At 39.1% G+C, this 16,563-nt stretch overlaps 1 protein-coding gene across 1 annotated transcript; it reads left to right on the forward strand.

Annotated features, from left to right (window-relative positions):
• The first annotated feature begins 20 nt into the window (after positions 1 to 20).
• On the forward strand, positions 21 to 14,953 carry IRAK4 (interleukin 1 receptor associated kinase 4). The gene is made up of 11 exons (XM_032208063.1): positions 21 to 181; positions 615 to 760; positions 1,080 to 1,274; positions 1,837 to 1,997; positions 3,187 to 3,251; positions 3,553 to 3,667; positions 5,726 to 5,835; positions 8,139 to 8,322; positions 9,194 to 9,256; positions 12,204 to 12,362; positions 12,452 to 14,953. Exons 1-11 carry the CDS (start codon positions 21 to 23, stop codon positions 12,482 to 12,484), a joined length of 1,392 nt encoding a protein of 463 aa, XP_032063954.1. The 3' UTR covers positions 12,485 to 14,953.
• The last annotated feature ends 1,610 nt before the right edge of the window (positions 14,954 to 16,563 follow it).

Here is a 16,563-nt window from a genome sequence, read left to right on the forward strand (position 1 = left end):
GTGGGCTCGCTCCGGGCGGGATGAACCGGGCGGTGGGCCCCACCACCCCGCTGCGCCGCCTGCCCTACGGGCTGCTGCAGCGCCTGGCCGCGTACATCGACCCGCAGGACGGCTGGAGGCGGCTGGCCGCGGACATCGCCGGCCCCTCGGGGGAGAGCAGATACACGCAGCTGCACATCAGGTCCCCGGGTTAACGGGAAGTTCCCCGGTCCCGCAGCGCGGCCCCGTTTTTGGGGTTTTTAGCAGCAAAGCGGGGGTCGCGCTGTGCTGCCCCGGGGGGTGCCTGCGGGGGCTGCCCCGTGGGGCTGGTCCCAGCCCGGTTCCTCTGCCTTCCGCCCCGCTTGGCTCTCCAGGCAGGCGATACGCGGCGAAATCGGCCAAAATCAGAATAAAGCAGAGCCACGGACACGTAAAGCGCACTGTGTGCCCCAACACAGCGTTGAAGCTGCGTGTGTTATACCCAAATGTGCATTTCCGTGCTGTTTTTCATGCCTCTAAGTAGTTCACGCAATCCGTTACACCCTCATTTTTAATGCCCTTGCGTTCGCCGTTAATCTCTGCCCCTGCTTCCTCACGCTGCTCTTCTCAAAGCCGCCTCCAATTTGTGGTTTCAGGAGGTTCGAGGCCTTCGAGCGCATGGGGAAGAGCCCCACCTGCGAGCTGCTCTACGACTGGGGCACCACCAACTGCACGGTCGCTGACCTGGTGGAGCTGCTGCTCAGGAATCAGTTCCTGGCACCCGCGAGCCTTCTGCTGCCAGGTAACCCACCCCTCTGGGCTCTGTCAGCAGCTCTCTGGGGGGCTAAAAAGCCTCACAGCAACCTGAAGGTCGGAAAGGATTACCTCAAAATAACCTACAGTGGCTGTCTTTATCATTATTTACGATACAAGCTTTATAGAATTGGTTTAGAGTGCTTCAAGTTTGAATAAAAGCCCTGTAGTATTCACATAAGAAGAATATAATCTTTTCATGGAGTTTACATTTTGCATAATCTGAGTTAATAATGCCATACTGTTACTTGTTTGTTTGTTTTCTTATTCCTAACACAGTTAACCCTTTCTCTAAATTCCATTTTCAGAAGCTGTAAAGGAGGCACAAGAAGTTACGTTACCACTTTCTTCGCAGGAAACTTTGCCCATAGATGAGAAGCGGCTGCCTATACAGGAAAAAGAAGTGGCAGCTGTAAAACCTAGTCCCTCTCAGAATACAGAGGAGCAACCTTCAACTGCTTCCTACTTAAGTCAGGAAAACAGCTCACAGTCTAGTAACACGGGTAGGTGCTTAGTTTGCAAAACTTTAGGTACAATCTTTTTTGTTGATCCGTCCTTCACCTCTGTGAAATAAATCCTAGGAGCACGTTGGAGTAATGACTACATTCCTATCTCCTTGCTTTTGTTTTTTTTTTTTTTTTTCTTCTGTGTGACCGTGAATGAAGCTTGTGGTAATAATAAGTCATCAGAATATGAGATGCACCCTGCAATTAGTGTGGCTAATGTAATGGAAAACTTAATTATTAATTGAGTTGCAATTTGTTTAGTGCTACACATAAACCTGTTGCCCTCTTTCAATACTGATTTTGTAGACTGTTTACCACCTTGTCCTTTAGATCTGGATCTTAAGTATCAGAAATACCTGAGAAGGTTGGAGAAAAGATGATTAAGGAAAGATATTTTTTAAAAAGAAAGATTATTTTTTTACATTTATTTCCTTGCATCAGAAAGTAGGGCTCTGTTATGTCAGGATTTGTGTTGTAGCAGATAGACAGAATCAATTCAATGTGCTTGTCCCATAAGCAAAAATGCATTTCTGTGTTAAATGGCATATATCTCTCTTAGATTTCCACAATTTTTGGTTTCGTGACTTGGAAAGTGTTACAAATAATTTCGATGCACGACCAGAATCAGATGGAGGTAATAAGCTGGGAGAAGGTGGCTTTGGCGTGGTGTTCAAAGGCTACATCAATGGCAGAAACGTAGCTGTGAAGAAACTTGCTGCTGTGAGTTATCCTCAACATCTTTTCTGAAAAATGACCATATAGTATAGTCTTGTTTATCTGTGGAAGGTGTTGAATGATAGGTTTCAAAAAGCATCCCTACATTAAACATCAGTTGAGTTGAGAACCGTATCCTGTAGTCCTGTGTGTGGTGCATGCTGTCACTGTCAGCAGAGATGATGTCTTGCCTTTCAGTGGTTCTTATGGTGGCTTGGATAGTTGTTGGGGTGAGCAAGGTGCTTCTTCACTTCCCCTCCTCCCCCTGCACACAAGAAGGGGCAGAAGGGAAGGGGAGCAGGTGAGGTTTCCCTTCTAGTTCCTATGGCACAGTCAGGCAGGAGACTCACAAGCTAAACAAACTAAATAGGTATTGCTGTATAATTTCAGTCTTTGTAATAAATATTTTGTGTGAATAACTAATTTTGTAACTAGTAAGTGCTTTTAGTAGGAAGATGCAGTGAAATAAAATGTACAAGTAGGAGAATCAAGTGAGGTAAAACTCATAAATGCACGCTGGGTGGAGAATGAATTGAGAGCAGCCCTGAGAAGGACTTGGGAATGCTGTTTGGTGGAAAAACTCAGTGTGACCTGGCAATGTGTGCACGCAGCCCAGAAAGCCAACCGTGTCCTGGCCTGAGTCAAAAGAATGTGGCCGGCAGGGCAAGGGAGGGGATTTTCCCCCTCTGCTCTGATCTGGTGAAACCTGGAGCACTGCATTCAGCTCTGGGGCCTAAAAGAGGGCAGTTTTACATTAGATATTGGGAAGAAATTCTTTACTGTGAGGGTGGTGAGGCCCTGGCGCAGGCTGCCCAGAGCAGCTGTGGGTGCCCCATCCCTGGAGGTGCTCAAGGCCAGGCTGGATGGGGCTTTGGGCAACCTGGTCTGGTGGGAGGTGTCCCTGCCATGGCAGGGGGCTGGAGCTGGGTGGGCTTTGAGGTCCCTTCCAGCCCAAACCATTCTATGCTAAGCTGGTGACTGATGAAGCTGGATTAATTACTCCAGTAACATCATGTTACATGATATTAAAGACCATGTTCTGATACTTTGTTTGTTTGTTTTTGAATTCAGTAAGCAGTATTTAAGTAGGTGTTATGTGTAAATAATTAAAATAAAGACCAACAACTTGGTTTGTGAACAATGACCGATTTTTGAATATGTACAACAATATTAATGTCAAATACTTTCTTTGTAGATGGTTAATATTAGTGCTCAGGATTTGAAACAGCAATTTGATCAAGAAATAGAAATGATGGCAAAGTAAGTAGCAGATCATAAATATCACTATAACCTTTTCTGAGAATCTGAGTTGCTAGATAACACTTCAGCTAGCATGGTCCCTTATTTATGTCTTAACCTGAAAATTTACCTTATGCTGCTAAACTTCATATAGATCATGAGTGTATTTGGGTCACATCAAAGCACTGCTGCTGACAAATGGCTGGTTTCTTGTGCAGTAGGGCTGAAATGTGGCATGGGGGAGCAAGTTGCCTCTGCCTTGCTTTCTCACAAACGTTAGGAGCTTGGCAGAACGTATCTGAATAGAATTTTGTTGCCACAGGTGTCAGCATGAGAATCTAGTGGAATTGCTTGGTTTCTCGAGTGATGGTGCCCAGCCCTGTCTGGTGTATGAGTACATGCCCAATGGTTCATTGCTTGATAGACTTGCTTGTCTGGTAAGTAAAATCTTTCCTAGCTTCCAGCTGCCTTACTTTTTTAAAGTGGTGCTATTTCTGAAATCCCTTTGGAACAGTAGCAAACTGTAGTGGCCAAACAATATTTTACTACTTGGTCTTGTGTTCTAGAAGAAAGACATGTGATGAGAAGTACTCTTCCAGTAATGTTATATACAGATGTTTTAGACTCAGTGTTAATTAGTCAAAGTGGATAACAATATGATGTGATGCACCAGTACCCCGAAGTCCAGGGAAGCTTGGACTTGCTGTGCTTTTGTGGAGTGGAGCAGAGGGTGCTGCAGCTCCTGCTTCTGACATTGGCTTGTTCTCTGCTAGCCCCTGAGATTTTGTGTTGTAAAACTGCCCTTGTGATAGCAGCTGTAACATGATGTTCCTAGTCTGTGTATCGCTTTCTGAAGAACCTAAACAAATGGGGTATGCTTCTTTTTAATTATTATTTTGTGTAATGCTTTCGTCTGATTTAATCAAATGATGTATCTTCTAGCCTTGGCCTTTAATAACACAGAAGTTAGTTCTTTTTTGATAAAGGCAATTTTGTGTATGAGGGAGAAACCAGCCCTTGTTGGAGGGATAAAAATGGTAAACCAGATTTAACCCGCTAGGTGTGTCCACAGTAATCACAGTAATTTAACAGTATAAAACCTGCTTTATATTAAGCAGGTGCAACTTCTGAGGTTGTCATCTGTTCAACATTTTAAATTGGTGTTTGTTCAACAACCCATGCCCCCACAACCCAAAAATGTAGCTTTGCTTTTTCTGCACTGATCTTCCTGCTGTGCTGGCTCAAGCGTTTAGTAGCTGGATGGAGAGCTGGGTTGGGATACTGATCAGGATGAACTCTGAGCAAAATCTTTACATTTCAACTGGAGACATTTTCTCTGCAAGTTTCCAGCTTTGCCCCAACAGGAAGGAATTGTGTTAGGATGAGAATAAGTAGCACTGAATGGGGAAAGGCCTGGATGTGTTTGGTAGCACTGCTGGCTCAGGCTGGTTTGTTTGATTTGCTCAGATACCTACATGCATGCAGGTTTTTTGTTTTTGCTTTCCAGCTGAGTCAATATAGAAGAGAGGTTAAGTTTTGCTTAAGACAGTGCAAGTTTATTTGTAGAAATGACTGTCCTTGACAGAGATGAATGTTTTCATATACATGTAACTTTGGCCATTATCAACAAGTGAGCTGAGAAGAATAGTGGTAATTGAAAGCTAAAATTGGAAATGCATTTTTTTTTAAACTAATTTTTTTTACAAGGAAAAGACAAATTTACAATATAAATTCAGAAAGAGTCCTCGTCAGATAAAGTCAAATAGGTGAGGAATGCATATACTGAATGTGTGTGTATGCTGATAAAGCAGGATTCATTGTGAATTCACTGTCTTTGTTTGGGGCATAAACTCTTATGTCATCTGCTTCTTGTTTCGGCTTTGAGGAGCAGGCAAGGGAGGTGGTAGAGTGATAAAATACTCTAATCCTCCTCCCTTGGCTACTGACAAGATTAAAAAGTGCTTTTGAAATGCACTTTGAAAGGTGTCTTCGCTTCCAAGGTCTAGTTATTAGTGTGGATTGAGCTAAACTCTTGGAGAAGTGTTAAGTCCAGAAATGTTGGAAGATTAACTTCTTATTAATAGTACAAAAATGTTGATTGCTTGGAGTGATGGGCTTTGACTTAAAAGGCACTGGTATTGGTGCTGATACAAAGAGCAAGGTGCAGTAGATGCTGATAGTTCTTTGCAATGTAGCTTGTCATACAGGCTCAGCATCAAATATTATTGAGAACACCTGCAAAAAAAAGTAAATTAACCTTATCCAGAGTGTGGGGAAGAGAACTGTATGTGACTGTCAAAGTAAATTAAGAAATCTATGCCATTAATCTTTTAAATGATTTACTTGAAAATCACAACATATGGCACGCAATTGTTGTTTTGGATTGTGTTTTTTGTTGTTGTTGTTTTGTATTATGTGTATTGTGTAGACATTTTGTATCTATGCGTATAGTAAATTTTCATGTTTTCACTTCCCTTTTTCCCTTCTTATTCAAGAATGACACTCCACCAATTTCTTGGAATACGAGATGTAAAATTGCTCAAGGTACAGCAAATGGCATCAACTTTTTGCATGACAATAATCATATTCACAGAGACATTAAAAGGTAAAAGCTGCTGACTATCACTGGCTGCTTTTGCTTTGTTGTACCCTGTTAAAGTTTGTTAGAGGGAACAGACTGAAAGAATCATTGCTTCACTCAAGGGCACAATCTTTTCTGCAAGTGCCATCCATCACCGTAATCTTGTCTGTGCCGCAAGGACATGGCCAGAACAGACTTCTAAAGATAATTGGGGCTGTTGTAATCTGTCACTATCAAACAGTTATTTGAGTGCTGCAAAGACACACAGAAGTTCTGTTGTTTTGCAATTGCTGCTAACAAAAAAGCTGCTGTTGGAGAACATTATGAGTTCTTAAATTGGGAGTTTTTCAGATGAAAACCCAGCCTTTTTTTTTTTCTTCCTAGAACACTTCTTCTGAGTGTCCCCTTTGGTTTCTTTCTATTTATTATGAAGACTTTAAAAATGACTTAAGTCAGGTTTATGAAATTCAGGGCTCTTCAAGGTTGATGTGGTGTTCACTTGGTTGTTATACCACCAGATTTTTTTTTTCTAGGGATATCAGAGATCAGAAAAAGCTTTTGCATTCTGTGATTTTTATTTCTCCCTTTCTTGCTAGTAGTTTGGTTCTCTTTTTGAAATACCAACACAGTACAAATGTTTGAAGAAAAGCCCTAAATGCCTTACTCCTTTTGTGAGTTAACGAGGAGAAACGGACTGGTTGAATGTCACGGATGAATGTTTCAGTCGCTTTCTGGCTTCTAACAACTCTGCTACATCTAGAATGTATACATTTTGTGAATTCAGCCTATGCTGAAAGAGTTTGTTGCTTCAGCTCCCTCATAAAATGTACTGCTGCTTTGACAATTCATGTTTCTTCTTCTTTCTTCCCTGCTTAAGATTCTGGACAAGTGTAATGCCTGGGAGGGACTCATTTTCATTACCTTGTGCTGCTCTACCCTTCTAACTGCTGTGAGTTGATCATATTACAGGACTGAGTTTTGTTTTGTTATTCTTGAATTCCATTTTGTAACCTCTTGCACTGTCACCGTGACTAGTTCAATCAATTTGGTTGGTGTTGTTAATATTGCTGCCGCTCCCAGGTAAAACTTAGCAAAATGAAAAATGAAGTAAAACTTAGCTGTCTTTTCATCTGTTATGTGGGAATGTGTCATAACTACCCAGGCACTGGAACAGCTTCTCTGTAGGCTAGTGAGGGCATGTCTGAATAGGTGTTCTCAGAATTGACCATAGTTTTTTGGTTGGTTATACCCAGGAAATAGTGCCTGTATCTTTTGGAGCTTGACAGTTGCAATAAAACTTGATTCTGTTGTGGTGTATCACAATATGACCTGTCGTAACTTGACTCTTCAGAGATCAGAGCTGCTTATCAACTTGAAGTTGTGATCCTGTTCCTACTTAACAAGCTTTAACTATGAAACCGGTTGGCTGATGTTTGGCTTCTTGCAATGATTGTATATTATAACGCTTTTCACAACTGTTCTAGTGCCAAGTGACATTTTGTAGCTTGCAGCTGTGTTACTTTTGTTGACAAGGTTTAGTGAACAAGAATGGCAAGTTAGGAGTAAGTTTCTAGTGTTACATGTTGCACCTGGCTATGTAGTTTGCTAATAAGTTCCAGTAAGGGGGTCAGAAAATAAGGAGAAATATTATAAATATTAAATAAGTGATTTTGAAATGGTTCCAAATTCTACAAGCATAAGAAATAGTAGAAGGATTTATGCCGCAATTCATTCAACTGAATATTTTTCAAAAATGTAAGATCTTTTACATAGGCCTCCTACTCCGGGTTTTCTGTAAGGCCAGTAAAAGCTGGAGATCAAATAGAAACACAGCACGTTTCAAGAGAAGAATATAAGTATTGTTATTCGTTTTACATGGGAATTTGTAATGGTTGACATTGTATTAGATAATAGTTATAAAACCTGCTTTTATTGGTTCAGAGATTTAACAACTAAGAATTCTAATGTGATCCAATACCCAATTTTGCTCTTTCTTGTTTTTTTTTTTTTTTTTTTTTTTGTGTCTTTTTTTTTTTATTGTTTATTTATTTGTTTGTTTCTTCTTTGCATGCATGCACAAGAAAAACTGCATGGATTTGTCTTCCTGTCAGACAGATCTTAATTTACTTAGAGCAATTCATTTTGAAATTGAGCAATTTCAAAAAAAGTTATGTATATATATAAAGAAATATGAATAAAGACCTTATATTTCAAGAAACATTCAGAACACCAGTTTGCATTTAGTTACTAAAAAGTTATTAGTCTTTAATAAAACCAAGTCACTGGTTTGGAAAATTAATTTTTCTTTTTTCTCCACTTTCTACCAGTGCAAATATCTTATTAACTGATACATATGTGCCCAAAATTTCTGACTTTGGACTTGCAAGAGCGTCTGTAACGTTTACACAAACCATCATGACTGATAGAGTTGTTGGAACAGCAGCCTATATGGCACCTGAAGCTTTGCGAGGAGAAATAACACCTAAATCTGATATCTTCAGTTTTGGAGTAGTAAGTAGAATGTTCAAAGCTATATATGAATTCTGTTTTGTGACTGGTAAAAGTGTACAGAATCAAGAATACAGGGAACCAAGAATGAGAAAACTATCTCTGATCTATTATTTCTCCTTACCCTGCCCCTGGTGCATGTGCTCGTAAGAAAGTATTTCTGAACTTTGATTTGTTTAAAAGCATTTAACTATGTGGATCAAAACTTTGACTTTGCTAATGCACTTTCAAATGGATATCTTTAGAATGTGAATTTATGTATGAAAGGCCAGAGTAAAACAACATTCTAAGTTCCAACTAAATATAGGTTGAAGTAATGTAAAACTGTTTTACTTCTTGCATAGTAATGCACAGAAATGTGACTCTGTTTGAAGATTTTTAAGAAAATGATTCAAATTTAAATTTTCTTTTACTATATTTCAGCACCAAATGTGTGCTACCATGTGGGATTTGCCTTAAAGCTGAATACAGTGCTTATCTAATCCAAATAAGATAACTGCTTATTATTTGGGAGAAAAATGAATCAATTCTGAATAGATTCAAGAGCCATTGACACCCTCCTTCACGGCATTTAGTTTCATGGGCAGATAGGCCAGATAGTGTAATTGAGTATCTTGGGAGTCCTTCCATTTTGCTTTGAAGCAATGCAATATAGGATGAGGAAAAACTTCCCAAACCACACTGCTAATAAGTGATAATGGAAGTAAAGGAAGGAACACCAAACAATTGCATAGAGGGCTGTCTTTGGACAAATATGGATTCTATGAACATTTGTTTGAAAGACTGAGGATTATGCTCCTCTTCTCAAATGGTATATATGCTAAGGGTTGTTGTATGTTTCTTCTCTTCTGATTTTTATTTTTTTTTCTCTTAGGTCTTATTAGAAATAATAACGGGCCTTCCACCAGTAGATGAAAACCGGGAGCCACAGTTACTGGTATTTTTCTTTTTGCTTTCTCCCTCTCTCCCTCCAGGATCACATCATGTGAAATCGTAGTCAGTTAACAGGTCATTAGACAATCAAATTAGTCAGCAGGAGATGCAGTTATGATAAGAGCTATTGTATCAATGTGTGTTTTAGAAGTGAGGCAGAAAGTTTTCTCTCTTGGCTGGTAGATAACTGCCCCGTCCCCAAGGTCATCTCCTTCCAATCTGATGCTTTATTTCTTTGTTTTGATATTGTTTCTTATTGATATATACACACATACATACATATACGTGTGTGTATGTGTGTATATATATATATATCTATATACACATATACACACACACCATTCTGCTTTATGAACATACATGTAATCCAGTTTTACCCAGATAACCTGGTAGTTCATCTTTCACTAGAGCATCTTAAAGCATTCATCTCCATTGGTTCTTTGTTTCTTACCATTCCTGTATCATTTTTCATCCTCTTCAACTTCACTAAGAATTTGCAAATACCTTGTTTTTAACCCTAGGGAAGTTGGGAATTGAAGAGCTATTCTGGGGTGTTTTGATTTTTAATGTTTAAGTAGAAATTGTCTGCTAATTTGGGAACTATGTCTCCAAACTTATTCTTTTTTGAATTAAAAATCTTATTAATTTGCTCTTTTTCATTTTGGTTTATTTATTTATTTATTTATTTCAAACTACTTAATCCAAGATTTTCCTGGTATAGTTCTAATGGAAAACTTAATTATTTACTTAGTATGAAATAGAAATGACTTTTGGTTTGGTTTTGTTCCATACTATTCAATATCAGATCACTTCTAACACAGCTTTAGGAATACCTGTGTACTATTAATAGAATATTTTCTCTAATCTGTATCTTCTGGAGTAGAGTAATACTTATCCTGTTGAACTCTGTGATGACCTTGGAGAACTCAACGCTGTGTCAAATGCAATCCTAAGCCTTATTTATTTATTTAAAGTGGGATTTTTCACAAGATAAATCATACTTTTTATTCCATTTTAGATTATGGTTGGAACGTTTTTATCATTGTAACATATTTTAGGGAGCATAAAGAGAATGGTCAGTGTAAGACAACGTGACATCCCTAGCTTTGAAAATTTTAGGGTGGTTGAATGTCAGCAGTTTCAGACTCACCCATAGGGGACAGCAGAAGGCCTGCCTCTGTTCACTGACTTGTCTGTGGTATTCCTCAGACAGTATTTGTGATTGCCGATAACGTAGTTCAAGTGCGTTGGGGCTGGAAAGTTTGGGACTAAAACCATCAGATTTGAAAATTGATTTCAGACTAGAATCATAGAATGGCTTGGGTTGGAAGGGACCTTAAAGACCATCCAGTTCCAGACTCCCTGCCCTGGGCAGGGACACCTTCCCCTAGAGCAAGTTGCCCAGGGCCTTGTTCTACCTGGCCTTGAACACCTACATGGGGCTTCCACAGCTTCTCCAGGCAACCTTTGCCAGTGCCTCACCACCCACTGAGTGAAGAATTTCCTCCTAATATCTAAATTCTAAATCTCCCTTCTTTTAGTTTAAAACCCTTCCCCTTGTCCCATCATTGTCTGCCTGAGCAAAAAGTTGCTCTCCATCTTCTTATAAGCACCCTTGAAGTATTTAAAAGCTGCACTGAGGTCACCCCAGAGCCTTTTCTTTGGACTGAACATCCCCAACTCCCTGTCTTTGTAGGAGAGGTGCTCCAGCCCTCTGGTCAACTCTGTGGCCAGCCCTGTGGTGCCATTCTAAGAGGTGCACATCCTTTGTGGGCTGAGGGCCCCAGGCCTGGATGCAGGACTGCAAGTGGGGCCTCACAAGGGCAGAGCAGAGGAGGACAATCATCTGCCTTGGTTGATGCAGCCCAGGATGCAGTTGGCCTTCTGGGCTGCAAGGGTGCACTGCTGGCTCATGTCAAGCTTTTAGTCCACCAGAACCGCCAAGTCCTTCTCTGCAGGACTGCTCTCAATGAGTTCTTTTCCCAGTCTGTGCTCCTTTCTGTCTGGGATTGCCCTGATCCAGGTGTAGCACCTTGCACTTGGCTGTGTTGAACCTCATCAGGTTAACATGGGCCCACTTCACAAGTTTATCCAACTCCTCCTGGATGGCATTCCTTCCTTCTGGTGTATTGACTACACCATGCAGCTTGGTGTCATCTGCAAACCTGCTGAGGGTGCACTCAATCCCACTGTCCATGTCATTGATAAAGATATTAAACTGTACCAGTCCCAGGACAGACCCCTGAGGGACACCACTTGTCACTGGCCTCCATCTGGATGTAGAGCCACTGACCACCACTCTCTGAGTGTGGCCTTCGAGACAACTCCTTGTCCACTGAATGGTCCATCCTTCAAATCCATATTTTTCTAATTTGGAGATCTGGGTGTCACTTGGGACCATGTCAAAGGCCTTACACAAGTCCAGGTAGATGACATCGTCTGGTTTTTCCTTGTCAACTGATGTAGAAGTTTCCTTAGAGTAGACATAGCAGCCAGTGACCGACTGGTGGAGGAAGGCATTAATCTCAAGAATGAGGCCTTACAAACTTGACAAAAAAGAAAAGTTATTTGTGCTTATGCTTGCCTACTTGTGGGTTAGTAAGTAAACGGGTACTTTGTTACTTTTTCAAGAGAAGCAGCCTGATAAGAAACTGTACTAAGCCTTGAATATTAAAGTTGTATGACGCAGCTAAAAGGAACTTGCTATGCAATTGTGTTAACTCAGAGATAAATGTACTGTACGCTTCTATCACACACTATAGTCTCATAAGTTGTTTCTGAAAATATTGATGGATAATTATGCAGCCAAACCACTGCCATTATTCTTTGTCTAGAAACGTGGTTGCAAAAATAAGTGCAGAGCCCAAAGCAAGTTTTCAAATTGCTACTGTGGAATTATGATCTTCAGATGCTTACATGTTATCTGTTCATTGCTTCAAACTCTCTTGCAGTTAGGTATCAAAGATGAAATTGAGGACGAGGAAGCAACTATTGAGGATTATATTGATGCAAAGATGCATGACTGGGATGCAACTTCAGTTCATAAAATGTATTCAATTGCTGATCAGTGTCTGAATGAGAAGAAAAACAGGAGGCCAAACAGTAAGACGGTATGTAGCTTTTCAGATTGAAGGCTTATTTTTAGCCTTTTTTGTAGTTACAGTGTCAGTTATTTGTACTTCTCTCTGTTCTTTTGCAGGTCCAGCAGCATCTACAAGAGATAAAAGCTTGACGTATGTTTCTTCTGATACACACGTTTTCTAAACAGAGTAGAAACCAGCAACAAACGCAGACTTCTATCAGCACATAGTGCGACATTATCAGCTTTTCTGCTTTCCAGAACTTTCTGGCCTGCGTATAAGGTGTGCTGTTGGCTTGTCACCATTGTGCTGTTTTTTTAACTGAGCAGCATTTCCACATATCCTTAGTCACTGGACCTTCAACAGATTTTTATTTTTTTATTTTTTGTATTAAGTTTTATTGCTGGTACATCATCTACACAGCTTTTTAAACAAATAGATTATGAAATGGAAATGTCTTTTGATTTTCAAGTATGTCTTTGGCAAACACGTGGGACAGTTGCAGGTTAGGATGTCTTTCTGCAAATCGCTTTCTTGAGTGATCTACTAGACTTTTTTCTACTGAAGAGAAAAACATTTCATAGTTACAGTTGGTACTTAACACTGTCTTCTTGGAAAGACACAATAGTAGTACCCATTTAAAACCAACTTCTTGCTTAGCATTTTAGCTTGAGAGTTCATTTTAATCTGAGAATAGACTGGTAATGTTTGTGAATGTGACTTTGAAAAAGTCTTCTCAGGATTTTTTTTATTCAAATAAATGTTGCTATCTTCTAGGTTTCAAGGTTTTATAAGTAAAACAATTACACTAATACAAATGCAAAACAATGTATAGCTTTCTTTTGGTGAACTCAGTGTGATGACAAACGGTTTAATCTTTGTTCATAGGAAGACTCACAATTAATATTTTATGTTTTAGAATAAGATTCTATATGAGACATTGCAAATGCAGATGGTTTATTCTGTTAAAAGAGACCAATATAATGTTGTTAGGACCAATTCTGCCCTTTCCTTAGCTAAATAATTAAGCTCTTACTTATATTTATGTATATAAGTAAATATTAAAAATATACATTTAAAGGCATTGAAAGCTTTCAAAAGCAGAAAGATCGACAGACCAAAGAAGACTTCATTCTACTTTTATTGAGATTCTAGATACTTTGGACTACCTTTGTAAGTGAAAAAGGTTAGTTTCATATAAACCTTTTATTGTACTTCAAAATTTTCTTGACAGCTTAGGGATAGGAAAACAGTTTGGCATACAGCTAAACTAAGATCTATGATTATGGAAAAAAAATACACAGAAAAGAATCTAACTGCATTTAGGGGCACATATCATTGTAGAAGGCATATGATTTCTAGCACTTGTTTTTATAACATTAGAACTCAGGTTAAGTTATTCTTTATTTCCCTTTCAAAATGATAGATTAACCTAGAAAAGAATCCACTTAAACCGTTTCTAGTTTTATTGAGTATAAACATTAAAAGCTGTTTAACATAAATAAAAACTGCATTATGACTGTAGATGCTTATTCCAGCTCTTAAAACCTTTAGTCTTGGAAACAACGTGCATTCTATGTTGCTTCTGTTTCTGATAATAGCATTATAGTAACCTCACTGCATGGAATAAAGCTGTACAGCTTTGGACCAGGTATAGTGGAGGGGGGAAAAAAACACCCTGCTATAAACTGAAATGAGAATAAAATGCATTTAAGTCATTCTTAAAGCAACTATTCCAGCTGTTACTTGAAGGCTTTCTTCTAGATAATTTCTGCATTTTACTGTTCCCTGGAGCTCAAATACATCTGTATTGTTGCTCTGAAGTTGGTTTGTCATCTCCCTGATGAGTGCTATTCGCTGCTGGTGTTGTAGAACAATTTTGTTCATGTAACAGATGTGATGTTCTAGGTACAAGGAGCATTGTTATCACAGGTGTGTGAGTTAGCGTTCTTACATCATAGTGGACCTGTGAGCTGCCTCTTTGGGCTGCCTGCCTGTTAGCACCTAAGTTTTGCTGGTAGTTCTCCTCACTCAATGAAAATGAAGCACGTTTGCTACCACTTCAGTTAAAAAGTAAATTATAAAAATTAAACTCTTTTCATAGTGAGGAATATCCCAGTGAGGAATAAAGGTATGTGTTAAGTGAATGTAGCTAGCTTATCTGTTTTTCTGTTATTCACAAGTTGCCAGGAGAGGGGACCTTCCCTACCCCCGAAGTTTTGTTTGTTTGTTTTTTAAGATCTGCAGATACTAAACCCAGCACCTATAGCCAATGATGGGCCAATAGTAGCTGACTTCTGCTTCATTTGTTCCCTGCAAAAAGCATTAAACTATCCTAGGCTGCATCCTTTACATTAATTACTATACTAAAGCTTTCTGTGACAGAAGTCAGTAAATTGGTCGTTCATGTTCTTGGTGAATAAAGGAATGATGGAGTTGGAGGTGAGAAAAAACTTGGTATAGCTGCTAATAGCTGGATATTATTTTTTTTTGTCAGCTGTAATATTTCATATTCTTGCTGAAATGTTAAGAATTACTGCACCTTTGTATTCAAGATGGCTAGTGGAGAGTTGTATTAAACACCCACTGAACATAAGGCAAATAAAGTGGCTTTTGTTCAAGTTGTCTGTGATATTCATGCTCACATGCAGCATACCTCCTTCCTCTCTTACCCGTGCCTCTTCTAGGAACCGTCTTTTTATACAGCATTTTGCATTAAAATTACTCTTAAACTCTAGTTCAAAACATCCACAAATTTCCTTCTTCCACCTGCCAAACTGCCCTATCATCCCTTTTCCCTGTGGCAATGTGTTGGCAGGACATTTAAAAGACAAGCCAAACCACTAAGTGTTCTTTAGGAAGACTACAAGCAGACTAGTTCTTGGCAGTTTAGAGAAATATTTATGAAACATCACCATTTGATCATTTAATTTTAATACCTCATGCTGAGCAAATAACAGCGGCTAGAACTATTAGATTACTAATCAACTACTTCAGCATTTTAAAAGAAAGTTTTCTGAAGCAGTTTGTTGTTGAAAGCATAAAAACCCTCAGGCGTTAAACACACTTGGAGCCTGCTATGAAGGCTTCCATAAAACAATAAGAAAGTAGCTGTGTAACAGAGCATATAAGGATTCTTCTTCAATAGCAAGAATCAGAAACTTGGTTCCTGCCCACCTCTGTTCTTATCCTCCAGTCACTTCCTTTTTTCGCCTGTTGTACACCATGATAATAAAATATGTATCTTTGTTAAAGGGAGACTATGAAATGATTCAGACAACACTGAACTAAAGCATCAATCTTTATTTATAAAGTAGATTACAAAATAGATAAAGTTACTTTTAGCATCTGAAGGTGGTTTTCATTGAATACATAGGCAGCATAAATCAAAAGTTTCCTTTATCGATGCATTTATTCAACTAACAGACCAATTATTACCTTGGCTAGTTTCACAACCCCCTTACGGGAGGTTTGTAAGACCAAATTGTCCCTACTTTGCAACATAGACACTTCAAAAATAATTATATGTCATGTTAATTTACAGCAATTAAATAGCTTGTGATTTAAATGCAAGCAGCTGCATTGCTTTTGGGCTTTATGAAGGCCAACAATAGTTTTAAATGGACACTTTCAATTATTAAGTTACCGGAGACAGTTTAAGAAATAACTTTTTTTTAATGCCCTTGTAGTGTGCTGGCTCTGAACATGTCTTAACAGTAGTAGTGTTATGGGAGGCAACTACACAGATGTAAACATGATAGATCTTACAAAAAGATCAGAAAAGCTTCTTATTGCTGTGTCAGGAGAATAGCTACAAGAGGCCTGAAGAGGCAGCTGGCAGTGCAAGACTTTGTGTAATTTAAAGAGAAGTGTCTGTTAGAGCAGGCACTCTCTTTTAGGGAAAAAGTGAGAGGGAACCAGGACATTACTCTGCTGGCTGGTCGAGGGTTTATACAGCCACATGAAATATTTTAAAGTAAAATAACTTAAATGTCTAGTTTGGGCTGAACTCCACAGCAGCTCATTGTAAACTCCCTCACATAATCACTTAACCAGCTCTGGCCATCCTCCAGATTAAGCTTTCTACTTTCTATCCTCATCTACCTAGGGCAGGATTAGGAGGAAAAAAAAAAAAAAAGGAAAACAACAAAAGCAAAAACAACAGCAACAACAAAAACAAAACATGCATATAACCACAACTGGTCAAACTGTTCATTATTTAAAACAGTTC

The sequence above is a fragment of the Aythya fuligula genome, chromosome 1 (genome assembly GCF_009819795.1).
Source record: "Aythya fuligula isolate bAytFul2 chromosome 1, bAytFul2.pri, whole genome shotgun sequence".
In the NCBI taxonomy this organism is placed as follows: Eukaryota; Metazoa; Chordata; class Aves; order Anseriformes; family Anatidae; genus Aythya; species Aythya fuligula.

Coding starts and splice junctions, on each gene's coding strand:
- IRAK4 (XM_032208063.1), top strand. CDS start 21: ATGAACCGGGCGGTGGGCCCCACCACCCCGCTGCGCCGCCTGCCCTAC. Junction 5,836..8,138: donor ATTCACAGAGACATTAAAAG/GTAAAAGCTGCT, acceptor ACTTTCTACCAG/TGCAAATATCTTATTAACTG. Junction 8,323..9,193: donor ATATCTTCAGTTTTGGAGTA/GTAAGTAGAATG, acceptor TTTTTCTCTTAG/GTCTTATTAGAAATAATAAC.